The sequence below is a fragment of the Salmo salar genome, chromosome 04 (genome assembly GCF_965601325.2).
Source record: "Salmo salar chromosome 04, fSalSal1, whole genome shotgun sequence".
NCBI classification, from domain to species: domain Eukaryota; kingdom Metazoa; phylum Chordata; class Actinopteri; order Salmoniformes; family Salmonidae; genus Salmo; species Salmo salar.
Window position 1 is genome coordinate 24697433 of NC_138294.1, and position 22313 is coordinate 24719745.

General features: G+C 42.5%; 1 protein-coding gene across 1 annotated transcript; it reads right to left on the bottom strand.

Annotated features, from left to right (window-relative positions):
• Positions 1–5107: 5107 nt before the first annotated feature.
• Positions 5108–20880, bottom strand: LOC106602413 (uncharacterized). Its single transcript, XM_014195036.3, has 6 exons — positions 20441–20880; positions 19538–19668; positions 19274–19441; positions 9323–9484; positions 7390–7501; positions 5108–7204 (listed from the first exon to the last, which is right to left on the bottom strand). Exons 1-6 carry the CDS (start codon positions 20721–20723, stop codon positions 6231–6233), a joined length of 1830 nt encoding a protein of 609 aa, XP_014050511.2. The 5' UTR covers positions 20724–20880; the 3' UTR covers positions 5108–6230.
• Between the last annotated feature and the right edge of the window lie 1433 nt (positions 20881–22313).

Consider the following 22313-nt stretch of genomic DNA (forward strand, 5'->3'; position numbering starts at 1 on the left):
CTTTATCCTTAATTTACTCAAGTGTTTCTATTAATTTACCTGTATATTAATTACATTAATTGTTCTTGCAATATTGCTCAAATTCAGCTAATTTGATTGGGAATATTCAAACATTGTCTCAGATTTAAGTCAGGATCACTCAACACCTCTTGGAAAGTCATTCTGGTGTATATTTGGCATTAAAATGTGTGTCATTTGTGAAAAATACAACTATTCCAGGGTTAGGTATTCAGAAAACTGTGGTAGGGTTTCCTCTTACTTTTTAGGTCCCGATCCCTGCCAGTGACGTACATGATGCTGCCACCACAATACTTTAACTTTCTAAATCCAACTTAAACCCTTTTTAGACTTAATTTTAAGGCAGCAAAATGTGAAGACTGTGCAAGGTGTGTGCAGACTTTCACTAGGCAAAGTATATCACACAATGTATAGATGTAATATTCTACCCAGTAATATTCAATACTGAAATCGGTTCCTCTTGTTACTCCAAATGCATCGGTGGATATGTTTTGCTGACAACAATGAAAATGATTCTTTGTCTTTAATGCAGGGTTTGATCTAAATGTCATTAGCTATTGAGTGGAATGGTAATTTTGCTGGTGTATCCTGAGGTAGCTCCTCTCTGAGAACCTCTTCCCGCAGTGCATACAGGTGAACGACCTTTCTCCCGTGTGAACCTTCAGGTGCATCTTCAGGTGGTCCTGGCGGGAGAACCTCTTCTCACACTGGAGGCAGCTGTAGGGTTTCTCCCCTGTGTGGACCCTCTGGTGCCTCTTCGGGTGCAAGCCTGAGCGAAGTGCATGTGACTCTGAATACAGCTGAAGGGTTTCACCGCTGTGTGGACTCTGGTGGATCCACCCTATGAAGGCAGCTAAAGCCTTTGTTACAGAACATGCAGAGGAACCGCTTCTCTTTACTACCACCTGATGTTGCTCGACCTGCCTGAGCTCTAGCCCTGTTGTTTGAGTTCAATACCTGATCGAAAAGGACACGGCGTTGTGAATCGGAAGGTGCCATCGACATGGACACTGGGTCGCGATCCCTGAACACATGTAAAAGGGAATGGGTGAGGACATTTGGATTGTTCTCTAAGCTTCCCCTGTAATCTAATAAATATTTGCAGTGTGACTGTCTGTCTCCTGGGTGACTATCTGCATTCCATGTGGGAGGAGCGTCACCCTCCACTTTCAAAGTAATTTCCTCTACCAATGACTACAACCTCTCCTTTCTTATCTAGGCACCCTTCAGAGTATACAATACGGCTGGTTCCATTCCCCTCAAGACAGATCATTCTGCCTCTAAAACCAAGGGCATGTTGCCAGGGTCCATCTCTGTAGTCTAAGAACAAGATAGACACTGGTGTTGATGATCTAAACGCCTCACCATCACCATCTCCAGGAGAATGAACCATCCTCTGGCTCTGGTGAAATACCGGTAAATACTCTGAGCAGGAGGACAGCCCAGTGGCCCCAGACCCGGTCTCTATGGGTCTGATCTGTGGTCAGATTCTGTGTGTTACAGTTAAAGTCTTGGTGTCTGTCTCGGATTTAAGGACGGCATTCCGCGTTCCACTGACCTCCGTGATCATGTGCCGGGTCCTGGCCTGGGGCACGGCGGCGGTGGATAGGTCCTCTGTAACTACAGGGGATGCCACTCCAGCCGCTGCTCCAGTCTGGATGTCAGTGCTGTGTTGTAGGTCCTCCTCTCCTCCAGTCCTCTCCTGCTTAATTTAATAACCAACGTTTCGACAGCAAAGCTGTCTTCATCAGGGTATCATCCACTCCCCTCATCAACAGTGACTGGTTGGTCATCTCTCCATGTATTGTGTCCCGCTGTAGTCACAATGCTTCTGTAGCCTCCAGTGAGATGTCCTTCACCTGAGAGAGTGATTGGGGGGAAAAAGATGGTTAGCTACTGTCAATGGTATATTGTACACTATAGACACTGTCTAGAATTGGCAAGGATGTAAGGTAACACTTCTCAACTTCTTAATATACTATTTATTGATCAATGTATTGTGTTCCATATATCACATTGTTTTCATTGAGTAAATAATAGGAAATGCAGTAAATCAAGAATCTGGTTAGAATATGATGTGTCTTTGCGCAAGACAGCTAAGTAATCGGGGAAATTATTGCTTACTATTCAAAAACGGACCCAGATACAATTCTGGTTAACACATCTGAACATGCAGAGGGTAGCCAGCAGATCCTACCCGTTTGCTTACAACTGCACTAGGATTTGACAGACTTCCAGCGTAGATTTACACATATGGAGCTGGCATGAGATAATGCTTGTAAAATGTAATTAAAGTGAGAAATGCTTTGGACACCGAATTGTCCCATTATCCCAACTGTTACACAGACAAGATTGAAGAGTGCTAGTTAAGTAAACTGCCATGTTTGTCCTCATGCTAGCTAACAGTAGCCATTATGCATTGACCAACAAAGGAGCTGCCATTCCCAAAATGGCTGCTGTGGCTTCTGCTACCTAGCATGAGGATGAACAGTCCAGTTTTCCAGAAAGACTAGCTGTCTTTCAATTTTCTCAGTGTAACAGTTGGGATAATGGGACAATTCAGAATACAAAACATTTTGTTATCCCTGGATTGAGGTACGTTTTCTGAGCCATGTCTCGCGCCGGCTCCACTATGTTTTAATCTACACAGAACATATGTCTGACCCTAGTGCAGCTGCAAGCAAGATGGTCGGATCTGCTGGCTAGTACAGAGAGGTGTGGGGCTACATTTGAACAGGCGACCTAAGCCTTTTGTTAAATGTACCTCTTGCTATTCTGTATTGGTCGACGACTTTGACACTACTGGGACGACTAGCGAGGACACGCTCTATTATTGTCCTCTCTGCCCGCTCCACTTTCAGTTCCAGTAGCTGTAGTTTCCTCCGTAACCCCGTTTTCTTTCTGGCTTTGATTTATTTCCAATCGAAACACTGCATAGTCATCGTCTACGAGTGTACAGATCTCTGACACGGCTGCATTCGCTAGAACCTCCATGATGGAGGCTATTTGAGTGTGAAAAATCATACAATTATTGTTAGCCATTATTGTTAGCAGCTAGTGTTACCTAGATAACATAAATCAACCAAGTCCTGTCTCCAACGCGAATTAAAGACTACCTGAGGATAGTATGTGATGCTGTGAAGTTAAATGACTAATATTGTGAGTTCCATGATGTTAATAAACATCTAAATAACCCATACAAATTCGAAAGTGTTAATTATTCTTGGTAACTGTTCACTTCGGTTGACGTCTTCTTTGATATTATGGCGGTCTGCAAACAACTGTTAGAGGTGCATGCCGCCACCTACTTACTGTATGGGTTGTAAACTATAGAAAAAATATCCGTTTTAGGAATGGGTAAAAAATAGACATGCATCCCACTCCTTCAGTCACATTCCAATTTAAGTCACATCCGTAGAGAGGATTACTTGTACTGCCTTTGCTGTCAAATCCCTGAGTCCCCCAAAAAACGTTCAGCTGCACTTACAATGATGCCAATTTAATCTGATTTCTTCTCCGTTTGTGCTGTGCAGTTAATGACCACTGCAATAAATGCAACAAAGCACACCTTTTTACACACACATTCAATGATGCAGGCTCTACTACCATTGCATCTACAGCTCTACTCGTTCCTTCAACTCTTCTCACCACCGCCAGGTAGGAGACACGCTGGACAGCCCTTACTTTTGCCACTTCTGTCTCCTTCACTCTAACAGGGCAATCCAGGTATTGGCATTCGATACTCTTCCCGTCTGCATACGCTTGACACCAAATATTTAGCATTTATGGCACTGATGGGGTTTGTGCATGTAGGCTCTTAAAGGGTATCTCACATAGCCCAACTTTACATGAGAAGGGAGAAACTAGATGAAGTGAATTTCTTTACTTAATCTACCATATGGGTCTGTCAACCTGCACCAACAACTCCACCTACTTCCTCAGGTATAAAATCAGCACACACTATGCGCCACCCCAGATATAACCCTGTTGATAGGCGCTCTGCTTTGAAGATCCATACACAAAACATCCCACTCATATCTTCTTGAGGCACAATGTACACCTCTTCTACTCCGGCAGACACACAAAAAAATCGAAATAAACCCACTTCTTGTGACTCTGAAGCCACTTCACCCAACACATTCCAGGACATCTATCAAGACTTAAACAGGATCTCCAAAACACTCACTCAGACTAAAGACAAGTCTAGGGGTTTCCACGACAATTTTACTCCTGTTGTTTCCTTTGTTTTTCGCCACTGAAACCCACTCAATCTTAATGTCATCTTCACTCACCAGCAGTTTCAAACAAAACAATAGTTTCCGCCATCTTCCTCGCCTCATGGCTTTCTATACTCAGACCACTTGTGTTTACACTGAACAGAAAGGATCTATATTAAAGATGAGATCCTAAAGGAGAAGACAGACTTCCTATTAGACTACCACCAGGGCGGTCTCCCACCACTCTCTGTGAAGGCTGAAGCCCAGGGTGACCTGCTCTGTTCATCATTGACACTGTGGTGTTTGTATCATAGGAACAGGAGAATCTCTCCATCAGCCCCAGGCCCTGCTTTATCCCTGCACTGAGACTGTGAAGAGAAGGGTCTGGGCTGCAGACTAGATCCCTGATTGCAGCCTCGATCCCAGGACTGAGGTTGTTCAGTCCACCTGTCCACTGGTTGTGTTCTGTGTGGTGGTGGAGGAGTTTTTGTCCCTCGTGGTTCGGTCCTGGTTCCTACTCGGGAAGGAAGAGTGAAGGCTCCTGATCCAGGGTCCTGATCCAGAGCCAGGGTTTGTGACCAGACGCTTCAGAGGTCCAGTCACTACCGCCAGCAACACCAGATTTCAGCAGGTCCTCATTGACTGCAATGATATAAGAAACTCTTTGCTATACACACAGAAACAAAATGTTTTTAATCACAGTCAAGCCCATCTCTAACACTGATTCAAGTATCTAATAATACAGAGCCATTGGAGTAAAAAAAAAAAAAATCCATAACTGTTTATTCAATAATGAAGTATAATGTTTTGGTTCGGTTGAGATAAGGGAAACTTAGACCCTGCAATGATACAAAAATAACCAAGTCAGTCAGTACAGAGTAAATGTTGTATTTAATTTCAACAAAATGGTCATACACGTGCATAACATGAAGTACAGTACTTTTACTGCACAAAACAATAGATGAAGAGTTGAATAACGTTTCTCAATATGGTAACACTACTCTTTTCTGTAACCAAGTGGCTGCGTTTCCAGATTTTCTGGAACCCAACGTGCTGTTGCTAAAAATACAGAGATTTCTGCGCATGCGGGATCTACTAGCCTTCTCTTTTCAGTTGCTGCTCAGTGCTGAGTCACTGTGACTCCACTGCCGCTTGTACACAAAACAGTTATTTGTCTTTAACAGTCGTCTAGCAATGTTCTTTTTTCATCATCATCATTACAAACAACGGCTAAACAGGAGACAGACTCCTGGCTATATGGCAGCATAACTATAAAGATCATATCATCACATCAAATGCAAATTGTTTTGTTCCAATGCAATGTGTAGACAGTCTTGTTTGAGACTATTGCTACGGCAATATCCGTTACACCAGACAGAGAAAGTTGTAGCCTTCATACATATTTTTGGAACGTTCATTCAAATCGCAGACATATGAGGCAGAGACCGGCTACGTTATCATATCGATCAAATTGGTTTTGGGTCCAGAAGAGGGTGAGTAAATAGAGAAACGTGAACATGAGTAAATAACACATGCGCAGAATGTGATTTGGATCCTTAGATTTGAGAAAGACATTTCAAGAGGTGTGAAGCGGGGATGAAAACTCCATATTCGTAGCCTCTGCCTTCCTGTACATTTGGTACCCTCGCTTTGAGAACATTTATTTGAGAATACTTCGGAAAAGGTTCAACATTACATTACACATCTTCATGTCAAGTAAACATGAATTAAGGCACTATCATTTCCGCATTATAACAGGACAAGGTTGTCACTTTTCATCAGAGAAGTATTTTTACAGACGCCATCACACCAACCATGCCTCATCATACTCATTCTTTCCTCAGTTCACCTCATCCAGTTCCCTACTACATCCTAAACCAACAGAATGAACTACAAACAAACTAACTAGTACTACATAACATGTTACTCTACTCTATACATGGTCCATGTGCATTTTCTGCTGGTCTTTCCTGAGATAGCTCCTCTCTGAGAAACTCATTGCGTACAGGTGAACGACCTCTCTCCCGTGTGGACCTGCAAGTGCATCTTCAGATGGTGCTGGTGGGAGAACCTTTTGTCACACTGGGGGCAGCTATTTGGTTTCTCCCCTGTGTGGACCCTCTGGTGCCTCTTCAGGCTGGACGAGTGTGAGAAACTGACCCGGCACAGGTGGCAGCTGAATGGTTTCTCCCCTGTGTGGACCCTCTGGTGCCTCTTCAGGTGACAAGCTTCAGCAAAGCGCATCTGACACTGGGTACAGCCAAATGGTTTCTCCCCTGTGTGCATCCTCTTATGGATCTCCACCTGTTTGGGGAAACTGAAGGCTTTCCCACAGAATGAACACGAGAAGCGCTTATCTTTGCCATTAGATCTGCTGATAGCGTTACTACTGTCATTTGTCAATGGGCTTGTGTAGCCATTTATTGTTGAGGGACTGACATTGTCTGAGGTCTGGTTTAACATAAGGAGAGGAGGACGAAGGTCAGGCAGTGTCTGTGTTGTTGTTGCAGGGTCCATGTTCCAGTTGATAGATCCTATAGAAGGCAGGCTGAAGGCAGCAACTGTTAGGGGGTTAACCTGAGGCGTCATCAGTCTCTCTGAATCACAACTATAGTAGCAGGACGGAGCATAGCTAGCCAAGTCTGTGTCTGTTCTCTCCCGCCGCATATGGATACCTCCCCGTCCACGTAGATCAAATCTACGCCTCGCCCTGGTCTCTGCCAGTCTGTTGTCATGGAGACTTTGTTCGGTCGTTGTTCTGTGTTCGACTGTCTGTTTATGGTTGTGGTTAACAGTGTTGTTCCCCAGCCCAGAGTTGAAGACACTGTCCCATCCACTAACCTCCACTATGTCACGGCTGATTCTGGCTTGCTCAGTGATGTCCTCCTCCAGGCCCTTCGCTGCACCCGTCTGGGTATGGGAATCCAAGATGGCCACCCAGTCTCCTCTGTTAGCCTCCAGCCAACCACCTGGAGGAAGAGGTTAGAAAATAGACTTTAAAAACATGGAGTTGTCGTCAATTACCTGGTCAAGTCATACATTAATGTGTGTTTTTGTATGTAAACATAAGTTGCATTGATTTCATTTTATGAATGAAGAAAATTCCTGTTGAAGATCTATTACTGTATGTAGGCTATATGTATTTCTCCCTTACCTTGCTCCCCCATCTTTAGTCCATTCAGCAGATCAATGTTCTCTGGTCCATCTTCTATGGTCTCCTCTTTGACCAGCAGCAGATCAGGCTTCCCATCCTCCATGTCTACTGACTGTAAGAGATACAGAGTGAGAGGATGTTGGATCAAGAAATATGATATGAGCACCCTGCTATGGAGCATCTTCTGATTGGGCAATGAGGGACTGATATGGGTACAATTCAAACATGTTAGTTAATTTGAAACTATGCAAATGTGTTAGTTAATTTGATTACTTGACACTCTTTAATGGTGTGATAATTGAAAGGCATGGTCCCACACTGTTAGGGCTAGGGGGCAGTATTTGCACGGCTGGATAAAAAAAATGTACCCGATTTAATCTGGTTACTAATCCTACCCAGTAACTAGAATATGCATATACTTATTATATATGGATAGAAAACACTCTAAAGTTTCTAAAACTGTTTGAATGGTGTCTGTGAGTATAACAGAACTCATTTGGCAGGCAAAACCCTGAGACATTTTCTGACAGGAAGTGGATACCTGATGTGTTGTATTACCTTTAAACCTATGCCATTGAAAAACACAGGGGCTGAGGAATATTTTGGCACTTCCTATTGCTTCCACTAGATGTCACCAGCTTTTACAAAGTGTTTTGAGTCTTCTGGAGGGAGATCTGACCGAACAAGAGCCATGGAACGATGATGGCCCATTAGACACCTGGCGCGCGAGTTCATGTTGGGTACCCTCGTTCCAATACGTTATAAAAGAGTATGCATTCGTCCACCTTGAATATTATTCATGTTCTGGTTAAAAAAGGCCCTAATGATTTATGCTATACAACGTTTGACATGTTTGAACGAACGTAAATATATTTTTTTCCCCTCGTTCATGAAGTGAAGTCCGGCGGGCTTAGATCATGTGCTAACAAGACGGAGATTTTTGGACATAAATGATGAGCTTTTTTGAACAAAACTACATTCGTTATGGACCTGTGATACCTGATGAAGAGAATCAAAGGTAATGGATTATTTACATAGTATTTTCGATTTTAGATCTCCCCAACATGACGACTAGTCTGTATCGCAACGCGTATTTTTCTGGGCGCAGTGCTCAGATTATTGCAAAGTGTGATTTCCCAGTAAGGTTATTTTTAAATCTGGCAAGTTGATTGCGTTCAAGAGATGTAAATCTATAATTCTTTAAATGACAATATAATATTTTACCAATGTTTTCTAATTTTAATTATTTAATTTGTGATGCTGACTTGACTGCCGGTTATTGGAGGGAAACGATTTCCTCAACATCAATGCCATAGTAAAACGCTGTTTTTGGATATAAATATGAACTTGATAGAACTAAAAATGCATGCATTGTCTAACATAATGTCCTAGGAGTGTCATCTGATGGAGATTGTAAAAGGTTAGTGCATCATTTTAGCTGGTTTTATGGTTTTGGTGACCCTGTCTTTGAATTGACAAAACATTACACACAACTCTTGTAAATGTACTGTCCTAACATACTCTAAATTTATGCTTTCGCCGTAAAACCTTTTTGAAATCGTAAAACGTGGTTAGATTAAGGAGATGTTTATCTTTCAAAGGGTGTAAAATAGTTGTATGTTTGAAAAATTTGAATTTTGACATTTATTTGGATTCAAATTTGCCACTCTTGAAATGCACCTGCTGTTGATGGAGTGCACCACGGGTGGGACGCCTGCGTCCCACCTAGCCCATAGAGGCTAAAGCAAAAATAATCAATACCTGGGCCAGTATCCAGAGTATAAGTGCTAATCAAGGATCAGTTCCCTACCTGTCTATGTAGTCTTATTCATTATGATCTAAAAGGCAAAACCGATCCTATATCAGCACTACTGCTTTTTGAAAACAGGCCCTGACCTAATACTATTCAGCCAGTAGTTCACAGTGGGCTCACCTCAATGAGACTGTGTGTGGTCCTGTGCTGCTCAGTTGGTTGCTCTGTGGGTTTAGGTGGTGTAGTCTGGTTGCCCTCCATGACCATGGTCCCCTCAGGGTTCCCCAGACCCTCCTCACACCCCTCCTCCTTCACCAGCAGCACCTCTGGACCCTCCTCCTCCTGGAAGAGAGAGTGTGTATTCTGCATCACGACATACACTCCCTCAGGTACGTACACACACAGAGATAATAAACACACTTTCAACATCCCCACTACATTTGAGTCCTATACTGTAGCTATAGAATGACTTCATTATTTTTAAACCCATCATGCTGGACATAAATATGTTGTGGGTAAAAAGAAAGCCAGCTGAAGCCTGGTAAAGATCCATCCAGTCCTGCTAGTTATAGACCTATTGCACTTACATAAAATCTCTGTAAATTAATGGAAAAGTTGATTGTGGGTAGATTGTTGTATTATCTGGAACATAGGGATCTATTAAGTCCATCTCAGAGTGGATTCAGAAAAATAAGGACTACCCTTCATGTATTGGTTACAATTAGTACTGCAGTGACCAAAGCTTTGGCACTGAAGGAAGTGATGTCAATTGTATATTTTGACATAGAAAAAGCATTTGATACAATGTGGAGGGAAGGGCTACTGGTTAAATTGAATGTGTGTATAGGTGGGAGAATGGATTTCTTGTTTGACCGAACCTTCCAGGTCAGGATCAGAGTTAAAGAGAATATGAGGTGGAAAATGGAACTCCACAGGGTAGCACCATTAGTCCCACCTTATTCACGTTGATACAGGGTATAGGGGCGGCCTTATATGCAGATGATGGTGCCACTGTAATAGATAAAAGGCAAGGAGTTGTTTTAGCAGTAGAGGAATGATCCTTATCATGGGGTTTCAAGTTAACTGTATCTAAATCTTGTTTGCTAACAAAAAGACAAAGGAAGATGTCAGTGTTTGATTATATGGACAATGATTGAAAAGGGTTACAGAATTTAAGTATTTGGGGCTATGGTTTGATAAAAAGCTTACATGGAGACGTCATATTACATGTATTGAGACTAAATGTTCAATCTTATTAGGACAATAGTTGTGCATGACTGTGGGGCAGATAGGCAATCTTTTGGCCCAGAGATTGGGAAAATGGTTGATGAATATGGACTCAGGGACGTTGTTATTGGGCCATCTGTGGCAATAGGAAATGTGCCATTGTGGTTTTATACAAGAACATACAGTATGTTGATCTTAGCCTAATCCAATGGTTCTCAAACTCGGTCATCTGGACCCCAAAGAGTGCACGTTTTGGTTTTTGCTGTAGCACTACACTAAGCCTACTGGATGACAAATTATTTTTAACCAAGACAGAAGAACTTACTTTTTCCTTCATAACATAGGTACAGCATATCCCCTTATTGTATGGGACACTTAAATGTGCCTTAAGAGGCCATGCAATTCAACAAAAAACATTTTAGGTCAAAAGAGTTAATCTGAAAAAGGAAATAGAGGAACTAACAGTACAGATAGATAGCTATAAAAACAGTACCAGAGGCTCAGAGTAAGTTAGAGGAAAAACTAAAATAAATGGAGGTACGTATTCAAGAAAGACCAAGTGTAATATATTGTAAAAATAAATCGAACTGGATGGAATATCGGGAAGAATGCACCAAATAACATTGAAATGCTACCAAAAATGTTTTATAGAAACTTGTTACAAATAACATCCTCAATGACTCACCAAACAATATTTTAAGAGGAAGCAAAGTACTTTAAGCATATGTTTCCATTTCAGTCTCCTCCATTTCCACTAAAGGAAGTTAATTGTAAGATTTGTTTTCTATTAATAGTATAAAATGAACAGTTATACAGAAAGACTAATGTGAAGGCCTAATTAGAGGAGGAAATTCTAGATGCAATTAAAGTCTCAAGTCTGGGAAAACTCCATGGCTGGATGACATACCAGTTGAAGTATATCCCCCAAAAATGTATTTACTCCAAGGTCCATTATTAACATGTTGTTTTAACCACTCATATAAAGACTACCAGATACTCTGCAAGAAGGTCTTATTTAACTATTACTGAAACAGGACCCAGATGGTGAATATAAAGATTGAGTCCACCTAAAAAACTGGAGACCCCTTACACTCCAGTGTTGTAATCACAAAATCCTAGCAAATCCATAGCGCATAGAATTAAAGGTATTGTAGGATATTATTCATCCTAATTAGACAGGTGTTTTACATGGACAACAAAATGGAAATAATATACAGAGCATTTGGAAAGTATTCAGACCCCATGACTTTCTTCACATTTTGTTACTTTATAGCCTTATTCTAAAATGGATTAAAATGTATTTTTCCTCCTGATCAATCTACATACAATAACAAAGCAAAAACGGGTTTTTAGAAATAAAACATTAAAAAAACGGATCACATTTACATAAGTATTCAGACCCTTTTTTCTTTGTTGAATCACCTTTGGCAGTGATTACAGCCTCGAGTCTTCCTGGTTATGACACTACAAGCTTTGCACACCTGTATTTGGGGAGTTTCTCCCATTCTTCTCTGCAGATCCTCTCAAGCTGTTAAGGTTGTATGCATCGCTGCACAGCTATTTTCAGGTCTCTCCAGAGATCGGGTTGAAGTCCGGATTCTGGCTGGGCCACTCAAGGACATTCAAAGACTTGTCCCGAAGCCACTCCTGCATGGTCTTGGTTGTGTGCTTAGGGTTATTGTCCTGTTAAAAGGAGAACCTTCGCCCAAGTCTGGAGCAGGTTTTCATCAAGGATCTCTCTGTACTCTGCTTCATTCATCTCTCCCCTCAATCCTGACTAGTCTCCCAGTCCCTGCCTCTGAAAAACATCCCCACAGCATGCTGCCACCACCATGCTTCACCGTGGGGATGGTGCCAGGTTTCCTCCAGACGTGACGGTTGACATTGAGGTCAAAGAGTTCAATATTGGTTTCATCAGACCAGAGAATCTTGTTTCTCATTACTGAGGAGCGGCTTCCTTCTGGCCACTCTACCATAAAGGCCTGATTGGTGAAGTGCTGCAGAGATCGTTGTCCTTCTGGAAGATTCTCCCATCTCCCCAGAGGAACTCTAGAGCTCTGTCAGTGACCATTGGGTTCTTGGTCACCACCCTGACCAAGGCCTTTCTCCCCCGATTGCCCAGTTTTGCCGGGAAGCCAGCTCTAGGAAGAGCCTTGGTTGTTCTAAACTTCTTTCATTTAAGAATAATGGAGGCCACTGTGTTCTTGGACCGTCAATGCTGCAGACATTTTTTGGTACCTTTCCCCAGATCTGTGTCTTGACAAAATCCTGTCTCGGAGCTCTACGGACAATTCCTTCGACCTCAGTGCATGTCAGAGCAAAAACCAAGCCATATCAACTGTGGAACCTTATATAGACAGGTGTGTGCCATTCCAAATCATGTCCAATCAATTGAATTTACCACAGGTGGAATCCAATGAAGTTGTAGAAACATCTCAAGGATGATCAATGGAAACAGGATGCACCTGAGCTCAAATGAGTCTCATAGCAAAGGGTCTGAATACTTATGTAATAAGGTATCGGTTTTACATTTTTAATATATGTGCAAAAACATCTAAAAACCTGTTTTCGCTTTGTCATTATGGGGTATTGTGTGCAGGTTGATGAGGGGAAAAAAACGATTTAATCGATTTTAGAATAAGGCTGTAACGTAACAAAATGTGAAAAAAATCAAGGGGTCTGAATACTTTCCAAATGCACTGTAAGACAAGTACTGGAAACAATAGAACACTATGAAAAATCGGGGAAAAGGCATTTGATAAAGTACGACTGGAATTTATATATAAATGCCTGGACTATTTTAATTTAGGAGAATCTCTAATGAAATGGGTTAAAGCCAGTCAAGGTCTTCCACACCGATCTCAACAAACTATTGATGTATGCACCTCGCATTGTGCACGTGGGCATTGTCATGTTGAAACAGGAAAGGGCCTTCCCCAAACTGTTGCCACAAAGTTGGAAGCAAAGAATTGTCTAGAATGTCATTGTATGCTGTAGCGTTAAGATTTCCCTTCACTGGAACTAAGAGGCTTCGCTGGAACCATGATAAACAGCCCCAGACCATTAATCCTCCTCCTAACTTCACATTTGGCACTATACATTGGTGCAAGTAGCGTTCTCCTGGCATCCGCCAAACCCAGATTCATCCATCGGACTGCCAGATGGTGAAGTGTGATTCATCACTCCAGAGAACGCATTTCCACTGCTCCAGAGTCCAATGGCGGCAGGTTTTACACCACTACAGCTGACGCTTGGCATTGCGAATGGTGATCTTAGGCTTGTGTGCGGTTGCTCGGCCATGGAAACCCATTTCATGATGCTCCCAATGAACAGTTATTGTGCTGACGGTGCTTCCAGAGGGAGTTTGGAACTCTGTAGTGAGTGTTGCAACCGAGAACAGACGATTTTTAAACGCTACGCCCTTCGGCACTTGGCGGTCCCCTTCTGTGTGCTTGTGTGGCCTACCACTTTGTGGCTGCGCCATTGTTGCTCCTAGACGTTTCTACTTCACACTAACAGCACTTACAGTTGACCGGGGTAGCTCTTGCAGGGCAGAAATTTGACTGCCTTGTTGGAAAGGTGACATCCTGTGATGGTGCCATGTTGAAAGTCACTGAGCTCTTCAGGAAGGCCATTCTACTGCCAATGTTTGTCAATGGAGATTGCATGGCTGTGTGCTCGATTTTATACACCTGTAAGCAACGGGTGTGGACGAAATAGCTGAATCCACTAATTTGAAGGGGTGTCCACATACATTTGTATATATAGTTTATTATGGTAAAAAATCAAATATACTAATTGATTAAAACAAAAACGGAAAATGTTTATAAACTGTATAATCTTTGTAAATTACATCATTAATAGGACTGGTAGAGTTGTCACACATGCAGTTTACATAAATATATGGAAATGTCTGCTCTATCCAAAATTACAACCAACTGATTGCAGCATTACCGCAAAAATGGAGGAGGCAAGTAGAAAGGGGAGAAAGTAAGGACCAAAAGTGGTTAAAGAAAATTGTGATATATAAAAAAGTATACCAGTTTCATTTAAGGACCTAAAAATGTAAAGCTGCACCATACAGGCTGCAAAATCTCCTCCCAACTATTTTCGATGTACCGATTCCATGGCACATGGTTTATGAACTGATACACAAAACGAAGCCGGATTTAAAACTTTGCAACCAATAGAATGTTATATATATGGGGGATACAACCATTCCAGCTCTGCAGATTTTGCTGCGAAGAGACAGAATCATTAGATCACTCAATTTTGGTACTGCCCAGTAGCTGGTTGCAGGTTCAGGAATGGCTGAAAAAAATGCTACATTTACTTGGAGCTTACTCGTCAAATAGCACTGCTGGGTGATTTGATAAGTCAGTCAATCGATCAATAATACTCTTAGCAAAGGTGTTTAATTTACAATATGTAGAAACTGAGAATTGAAAGTTTCAGAACTTTTGGAAAACATCACAGCACAGTGGAAAAATATGGCAGCTAGACATCAAAACTGGATGGTGTTCAGAGATAGATGGGAGGGGCTGGGACTGGATGGTATTCAGAGATAGATGGGAGGGGCTGGGACTGGATGGTATTCAGAGATAGATGGGAGGGGCTGGGACTGGATGGTATTCAGAGATAGATGGGAGGGGCTGGGACTGGACGGTGTTCAGAGATAGATGGGAGGGGCTGGGACTGGACGGTGTTCAGAGATAGATGGGAGGGGCTGGGACTGGACGGTGTTCAGAGATAGATGGGAGGGGCTGGGACTGGACGGTGTTCAGAGATAGATGGGAGGGGCTGGGACTGGACGGTGTTCAGAGATAGAAGAGAGGGGCTGGGACTGGATGGTATTCAGAGATAGATGAGAGGGGCTGGGACTGGATGGTATTCAGAGATAGATGAGAGGGGCTGGGACTGGATGGTGTTCAGAGATAGATGAGGGGCTGAGGGTAGCTGAAGGCTGGGTGTGAATACTTATGTACATTTGATTTCTGTATTTCATTTTCAATACATTTGCTAAAATTTCAAAAAACATGTTTTCACTTTGTCATTGTGGGGTATTCTGTGTAGGTGAGAAAAATCGAATTCATTTTGAATTCAGGCTGTAACACAACTAAATGTGGAATAAGTCAAGGGGTATTAATATTTGTTTTTTTGTAAGACATTTTTACAATACAAAACACCCACATGCAAACGACAACATACAGATGCCCACAAACATCCACATCACCCCTACCCAGACCCACCTGCTCATACCCCCATCTCCAGTGCACACATCACTCTCTGCCACATGGCCTCAAACTGCACCATTTTGTTTCTCTCCGTTGCCGACGCACTTTCAACATTTAGATAATACAGCATTTGACCTTTCCATTTTGTGTAATGTGAAAAGCTATACAATGATTGTTCCATAGAGTAGTTAGTGAGTGATATTGATTCTTGTAGAATACGTTCCACTTTCTTCCATATTGTTAAAGTGTTCTTAACTATGAAGTTAATGTTCTTAGCTTTATCCTTTGAAAATAGACACGTGAAAAGATGATGGGTATGAATACTTTCTGAAGGTGCAAGCCATGCATTACTTAGACTGCAAAGATGGGTTAGGCCTAGATTTTGTTATTTCATTTCTGTAAGCTACTTAACAAACTAGGCTATATTGGAACATTGGATATAACAGTTATTTAAAGCCTTCAGGAATTTTTGCAGGATATTTGATTTGCATCAACTGATAAAAACGAGCCCACACCCAAACATTCATAGATTTGATCTTGGTGTCTGATAAATCTAAGATTTCTCAAAGTCGTGTCATTCCCTATGGGATTGGTGATCATTCTATAATTTACTGAACAAATCTCTAACTGTTATGACACAATAACTGTGAGATCTCTGAAACATGCATTTATTGACCAATTGAGTGAAGTTAACTGGGACCCGGTACTTACATGTCTAGATATGGATTATAAAATGTGAAAAACTAAAATTAAGATTTTTTTTTTGTGGTTTTGTTAAAAATAAACAGGATGGAACTATTTGAACAAATGTTTCTTAAGCATTGTGGATACTTTGCCTCCATGGAAAACTGTTAGAATTAAAGAACTGAACCTTGAATGAATCAGGAAATCAGAGGCCATTAAATCAAGAAATACTTATTTTCAAGAATATAACAGTACCGAAGATGAAGAGGCTCTCAATACACACAACCCTAAGGAAAACATCTAGTCAGATGAGGTAAAATTTGTGAAAATAGGAAGTTGTGGCAGTCACTAAACATAGTGATGGGAAGAATGCAAATTGTAAAAGCGTTGGCCTGGAGGTCAATGAGGAAATACAATTTGACAAGGCAGTGGTAGCTGATAGTTTCAATACCTTTTTCACAACAGTTGCCACAAATTTGGTTGAGAAGCTACACCTGATTGTACTGGAGTGTCTGGTTATGGTCAGGTTTGGACACTACAGACGTTTTTGTGAGAAAACCGATTTGAGAGATGTCTCATGGTCTAAGAAACACCGCTGTTGCTCAGCCACCTTCCACCGCAGATACGGAAGGCTGCCATTGGCAGATGCGGTGGATTGCGACGCAGCCCATACACTATAAATACGACGTCTCTAACTTAAACACATTTTGATGGGGATTTTTTTTTATGCTAATTTAATTTCCACGCGGGCGCGGACATCAACTCTAGGGGTTTTTAACCCCCCCCCCCCCCCTCATCTGGCAGTCGAGCATTTTAAGCAGCTAGGCTGGCTATCTGTGGGGAACAAAAAGAGTAGTATTAATTCAACTTGGTCTGGTCCACAACATTATCCCAGACTCAGCCCCCAGGAACCTATCCAAGTAGCCAGAGACTAATATTCATTGTTAAATATTCTATCTGGTAAGAACACATTTGTATATACTGGCGATGTTGAATGGAACAAACTACCACGGCAACTCAGCCATACCAATCATAACCACTTTTTTTTTTTAAATGTCAAAAGCTGGCTAATGAGTAACTCTTTTTTGTCTGTATCTCTAATGTGTTGGTATCTATGTTATTGTATATGTATTTTTTATTTAAAATGGGACTATAATGCAAATAAGTCCCAGACTTGATTGTGCAATCCCAGTAACATTTAAAAAAATATTTGTACTGTGTGTGTATATGTATTTTTTTACCGACAAATAAAATCAATCGGAGTTGACGATAAGGCAATACATAAAAGACCGTAAATACACAACGGTATACAGTATTTAGCCATGGAGCATGTTCTGATTGGCCAAGTGAGGGGTCAAACCTTGACACTCCTACAACTTATTTATTCATCAAAACTCAGCCCTTTTGCGCCACCACCAGCTAGCTACTGCACGCACAATTATCGCTGTGAAAATAGCAAACATATTTTAGACAACCCTGGACCTATTGCGTTACCGCCAGCGCTAAGATTTATCATTGCATTAGGTTTGTTATTATAGAGTCTTTAGAATAAAGTCCCATTTTGTGTTTATTAAACATAAACAAGTGTTAAATACACCATATGAAAACCACACATACACGCCTCAACAGAAAAGTCAGCATGAACTTGATAAACTGCATTAATTTTCTCATAAAAGGTGTCTTGGGAAATTTTGTGAACATCATATATCCTACACAGTACAAACACAATATGTAACAGACTTTTTAGGATTATATATTCTTTATATATCACACAATGAATGTCTGGATGCAATATTCTACCCAGGAATATTCAACACTGGAATCTGTTACTCTTGTTATTCCAAATGCATCTGTTGATCTTTTCTGCTGACAAAAATTCATATTTGTCTTAAATGCAGGGTTTGATATAAATGTGAGAAGCTATCGAGTGGAATGGTTACTTTCGATGTTATAGAGTGGAATGTTTTTTCTGCTGGTGTATCCTGAGGCATCTCTTTTCTGAGAACCTCTTCCCGCAGTGCGTACAGGCGAATGGCCTCTCTCCTGTGTGGACCTTCAGGTGCATCTTCAGGTGGTCCTGGCGGGAGAACCTCTTCTCACACTGTGGGCAGCTGTAGGGTTTCTCCCCTGTGTGGACCCTCTGATGCCTCTTCAGGTCACCAGCATGGACAAAGCGCATGTGACACTGGGTACAGCTGAAGCATTTCACCCCTGTGTGGACCCTCTGGTGGAGCTCCACCTTCTGGGGGCAGCTGAAGCCTTTGTTGCAGAACATGCAGAAGAACCGTTTCTCTTTACTATTGCCGGATGTGGCTCCCCCTCCCTGAGTCTGGGCTCTATCCCTGTCGTTTAAGTTCAATACCTGATCGAAACGGACGCTGCCATGTGAATCGGAAGGCCCCATCGATGGAGACACTGGGTCGCGATCCCTGAACGCATGTAAAGAGGAGTGGGTGGCAATATTTAGATTAGTCTCTAAGCTTCCCCTGTAATCTAATAAATCTCTGCCCTGTGAGTGTGCATCTCCTAGGTGACTTTCTGCATTCCATGTGGGAGGAACGTCGCCCTCCACTTTCACAGTCACCTCATCTACCACTATAACCTCCCCTTTCTTATCTAGGCACCCTTCAGTGTATATACTACTACTGTACTGTTTCCAGTCCCCTCTAGACAGATCAGTCTGGGTCTCTAAACCCAAGGACATGTTGACAGGGTCCATCTCTGTAGTGTAAGAACAAGATGGATCATCACCACCAGTGTTTAACGCATCAACATAGCCATCCCCACAGGTATGAACCATCCTCTGGCTCTGTTGAAATACCGGTAAATACTCCAAGCCGGGAGCAGGAAGACAGCCCAGTCTCCCCAGGCACAGTCTCTCTGGGTCTGATCTGTGGTCAGATCCTGTGTGTAAGAGCCTGTGTGTTAAAGTTAAAGTCTCTGTGTCTGTCTCTGACTTGAGGACAGTGTTCGGCGTTCCACTGACCTCCGTGACGCTGCGTTGGGTCCTGGGAGGTGCTGGGGCGGTGTCCTCCGTGGCTACAGAGGGCTCTCCTGCCGCTCCAGTCTGGATGTCTCTGCTGTGCCGTGGGCCCACCTCTCCTTCAGACCTTTCCTGTTTGACCCCAGGACCTGCAGCCTCTCCATCTGCAGACTGACACAAGAAGAGAGGAGGTTATTGAATAACAATGTCATAGGGAAGTCTCACATTTGATGTACTGTAATTTTGATGTAATACTGTTACACTAACCTCTATCACGATAACGTGCTGGGTTGAGGTTCCACTCCCCTCATCAACAGTGATTGGTTGGTCATCTCTCCATGAATTGTGTCCCGCTGGCTTCACAAAGCTCCTGTGGCCTCCAGTAAGATGTCCTTCACCTGAGAGATTGATTGGGGGGGGGGGGTTTAGGTTAGCTACAGTCAATACAATGGTATATTGTACACTATAGACACTGTCTAGAATTGGCAAGGACGTAAGGTAACCCTTCTCATAACTTATTGATATACTATTTATAGATTGATGTATTATGTTCCATGCATCACAGTAAGTAAATAATTGGAAATGCAGTAAATCAAGAATCTGGTTAGAATTTTGTTGTGGGTCATCTTTTATATGATGCGTGGGTTACAATGATGCCACAACAAAGAATACGCTTGTTGATGCTGTTTATTACCTTCCACAAGTAAGATATTCACACTGTGCTGTGTGAGTTTAGTAGCAACTAGCTACGGGTATACCAGTTCGTTAGTATGTGTTAGAATGCTTAGCTTTGGCACAAGATAAGCAGTGCTTCAATCCCGTTTCGTTAACCATCAAAAATGAAGACAATTACCAGACGTATGCCCACGATATATGAAATTACCATGAACAACAGTGGCCAATAGGATTACAGGGGGCGTGCCAACACACGGTGAGCACAATAGGATCTCTATGGTTTGAGATGCAATGACTGTACAATACCTACACTATGATATTGGCTCTTCTTTGCACAAGATAGCTAAGTAAATCAGGAGAATTATTGCATACTATCCAAAAACTGACCAAGACCCACATCTGGGTAACACCTCAATATATGTGCAGAGGCGAACGGGTCGACAGGCACTGAGAAGAACCGCGACAGGCCGTGCCGCATCGGCCTGCAAAATGTACCTCTTGCCATTCCTCTGTATCGGTCGAGGATCTTGACACTACTGGGACGACTGGCGAAGACGCGCTCTCGTATTGTCCTCTCTGCGCGCTCTCGTGCCACCTTCAGTTCCAGTAGCTGTAGTTTCCTCCGCAATGACCTGTTTTCTTTCTGGCTTTGAGTTATTTCCAAACGAACCACTGCATAGTCGTCGTCTACGAGTTTACAGATCTCAGCCACGGCTGCATTCGCTAGAACCTCCATGATTGAGGCTATTTGAGTGTGAAAACCCACACAGTTAGCCATTGTTAGCAGCTAGCTAGTTTTACCTAGATAACATATATCAACCAAGTCTTGTCTCCAACGTGAATTAAAGACTACATGGTTTAAGTATGTGTTATTGAACGTCTAAATAACAATAAAAAAGCTGACGTGGAAATGGTTCTTGGTCTTCTTTGTTATCACGGCGTTCCACATTTTGTTTGTGCATGCCGCCACCTACTGTACGGGAGAGTGTGGTCGACCACGTTATATTTTGTGATACAAAAATTAAAAAGGGTACATTTTAATGCACCACCAACTAACACTACACCTATATATTATTTAATAAAAAATTAAATAAACACCACCCCATTTCACTACTTTGACCCCAACTGATCCTACAACAGGCCAACGGCCTGGGGAGGACATGACTCATTTAACACACCTTGTCTCTTTTGCTGTAAAACCTTGTACACCCAAGTACTTCTCTGCAGCTGCCACCATAACATCTATTTTCTGTGATTTACGTGCCATTACTGTGGCACAGTTGATAACCATGGCAATGAACGCTAAGAAGCCAAACTTACCAAAGCACAAATTCATATCACTATGTATTGGCCTACTACTCACACTTGACCCATCATCCACTAATCTCTTCACTGCCTCAGCATATGATACCTTCTGTTCTACTCTGACCCTGACAACCGGTCTCTCTAGGCACCGGGCACTTCTGATCCCCAGCAACAGTTGACACCGTTTTTTCCACCGATACTACACATTCCATTGTCCTACACACTGCTGAAACATGACCATAAGTTTGGCATCTGAAACACCTTAGTGGGTTCGGCACTAGAGCTCTCACGGGACAACTGACATGTCCTAAAATGACTATCAGGTAAAGACTGCTTCAAAACTCAAAAGGACAGACCGTGTCTTCTCAGTTTCACCACGCTCGCCACCGGGTCTGCGTCGCACCAAATGGCGGGCATCACAGACACAGGGAATCTTCAATTTCAGTTTCTCCACCTCAACGCCACCCCAGTAATCACTCCTTTCATGTCACAGGTCTTTTCCCGAGGCCTGTGACGTGAAGCACCTGCTCCCTCTCGGCAGAAGAATAACAGAAAATCATCACAAGTCTACTTCGAGCTACCTTCACCAATTTAACAGTATCCACATACTTTTGTACCCAGCTTGAGACTACATATGGGTCAGCCAAAAGGCAGGGATCCACTTTCTCCAAAAATGTCACTCCCACTGGGACAGTACCATCCTTCGCATGACCATCGGGGCGAGGCTTGGACTCGGAGGTCTTCATCACACCTGCCACCGCAGGTAATTCATCCTCTCTCTCATCAGGTTCAATTTCTGAGCCATCAGAAACAGCAGAGTACGGTTTGTACTTGGCGCCATTCTTCCTCAATACACATCTTCCCACTACACTAGGCTCTTCTTCCTCCCTGTCCATAACCACATCTTTCCGTTCACCATGCTCATGCCGTGCCTTCACCCACTGTATTGTTTGCAGAATCCGCACTGATGGCCTTTCTCCAATACACAACATCTGTTCCTTAGTCCAATTTACTAGTCTGGCTATCTCTGGCCTCTCCATGCTCGCAAAACGTGGGCTACTCT

Bases quoted from the DNA above. Each gene is read 5' to 3' on its own strand.
- LOC106602413 (XM_014195036.3), bottom strand. From the start codon at position 20,723: ATGGCTAACTGTGTGGGTTTTCACACTCAAATAGCCTCAATCATGGAG. The intron at 19,669-20,440 runs GTACATTTTGCA...TCAATCTCTCAG, and splicing joins ATACAGAGGAATGGCAAGAG to GTGAAGGACATCTTACTGGA. The intron at 7,205-7,389 runs GTAAGGGAGAAA...CTCTTCCTCCAG, and splicing joins ACTAAAGATGGGGGAGCAAG to GTGGTTGGCTGGAGGCTAAC.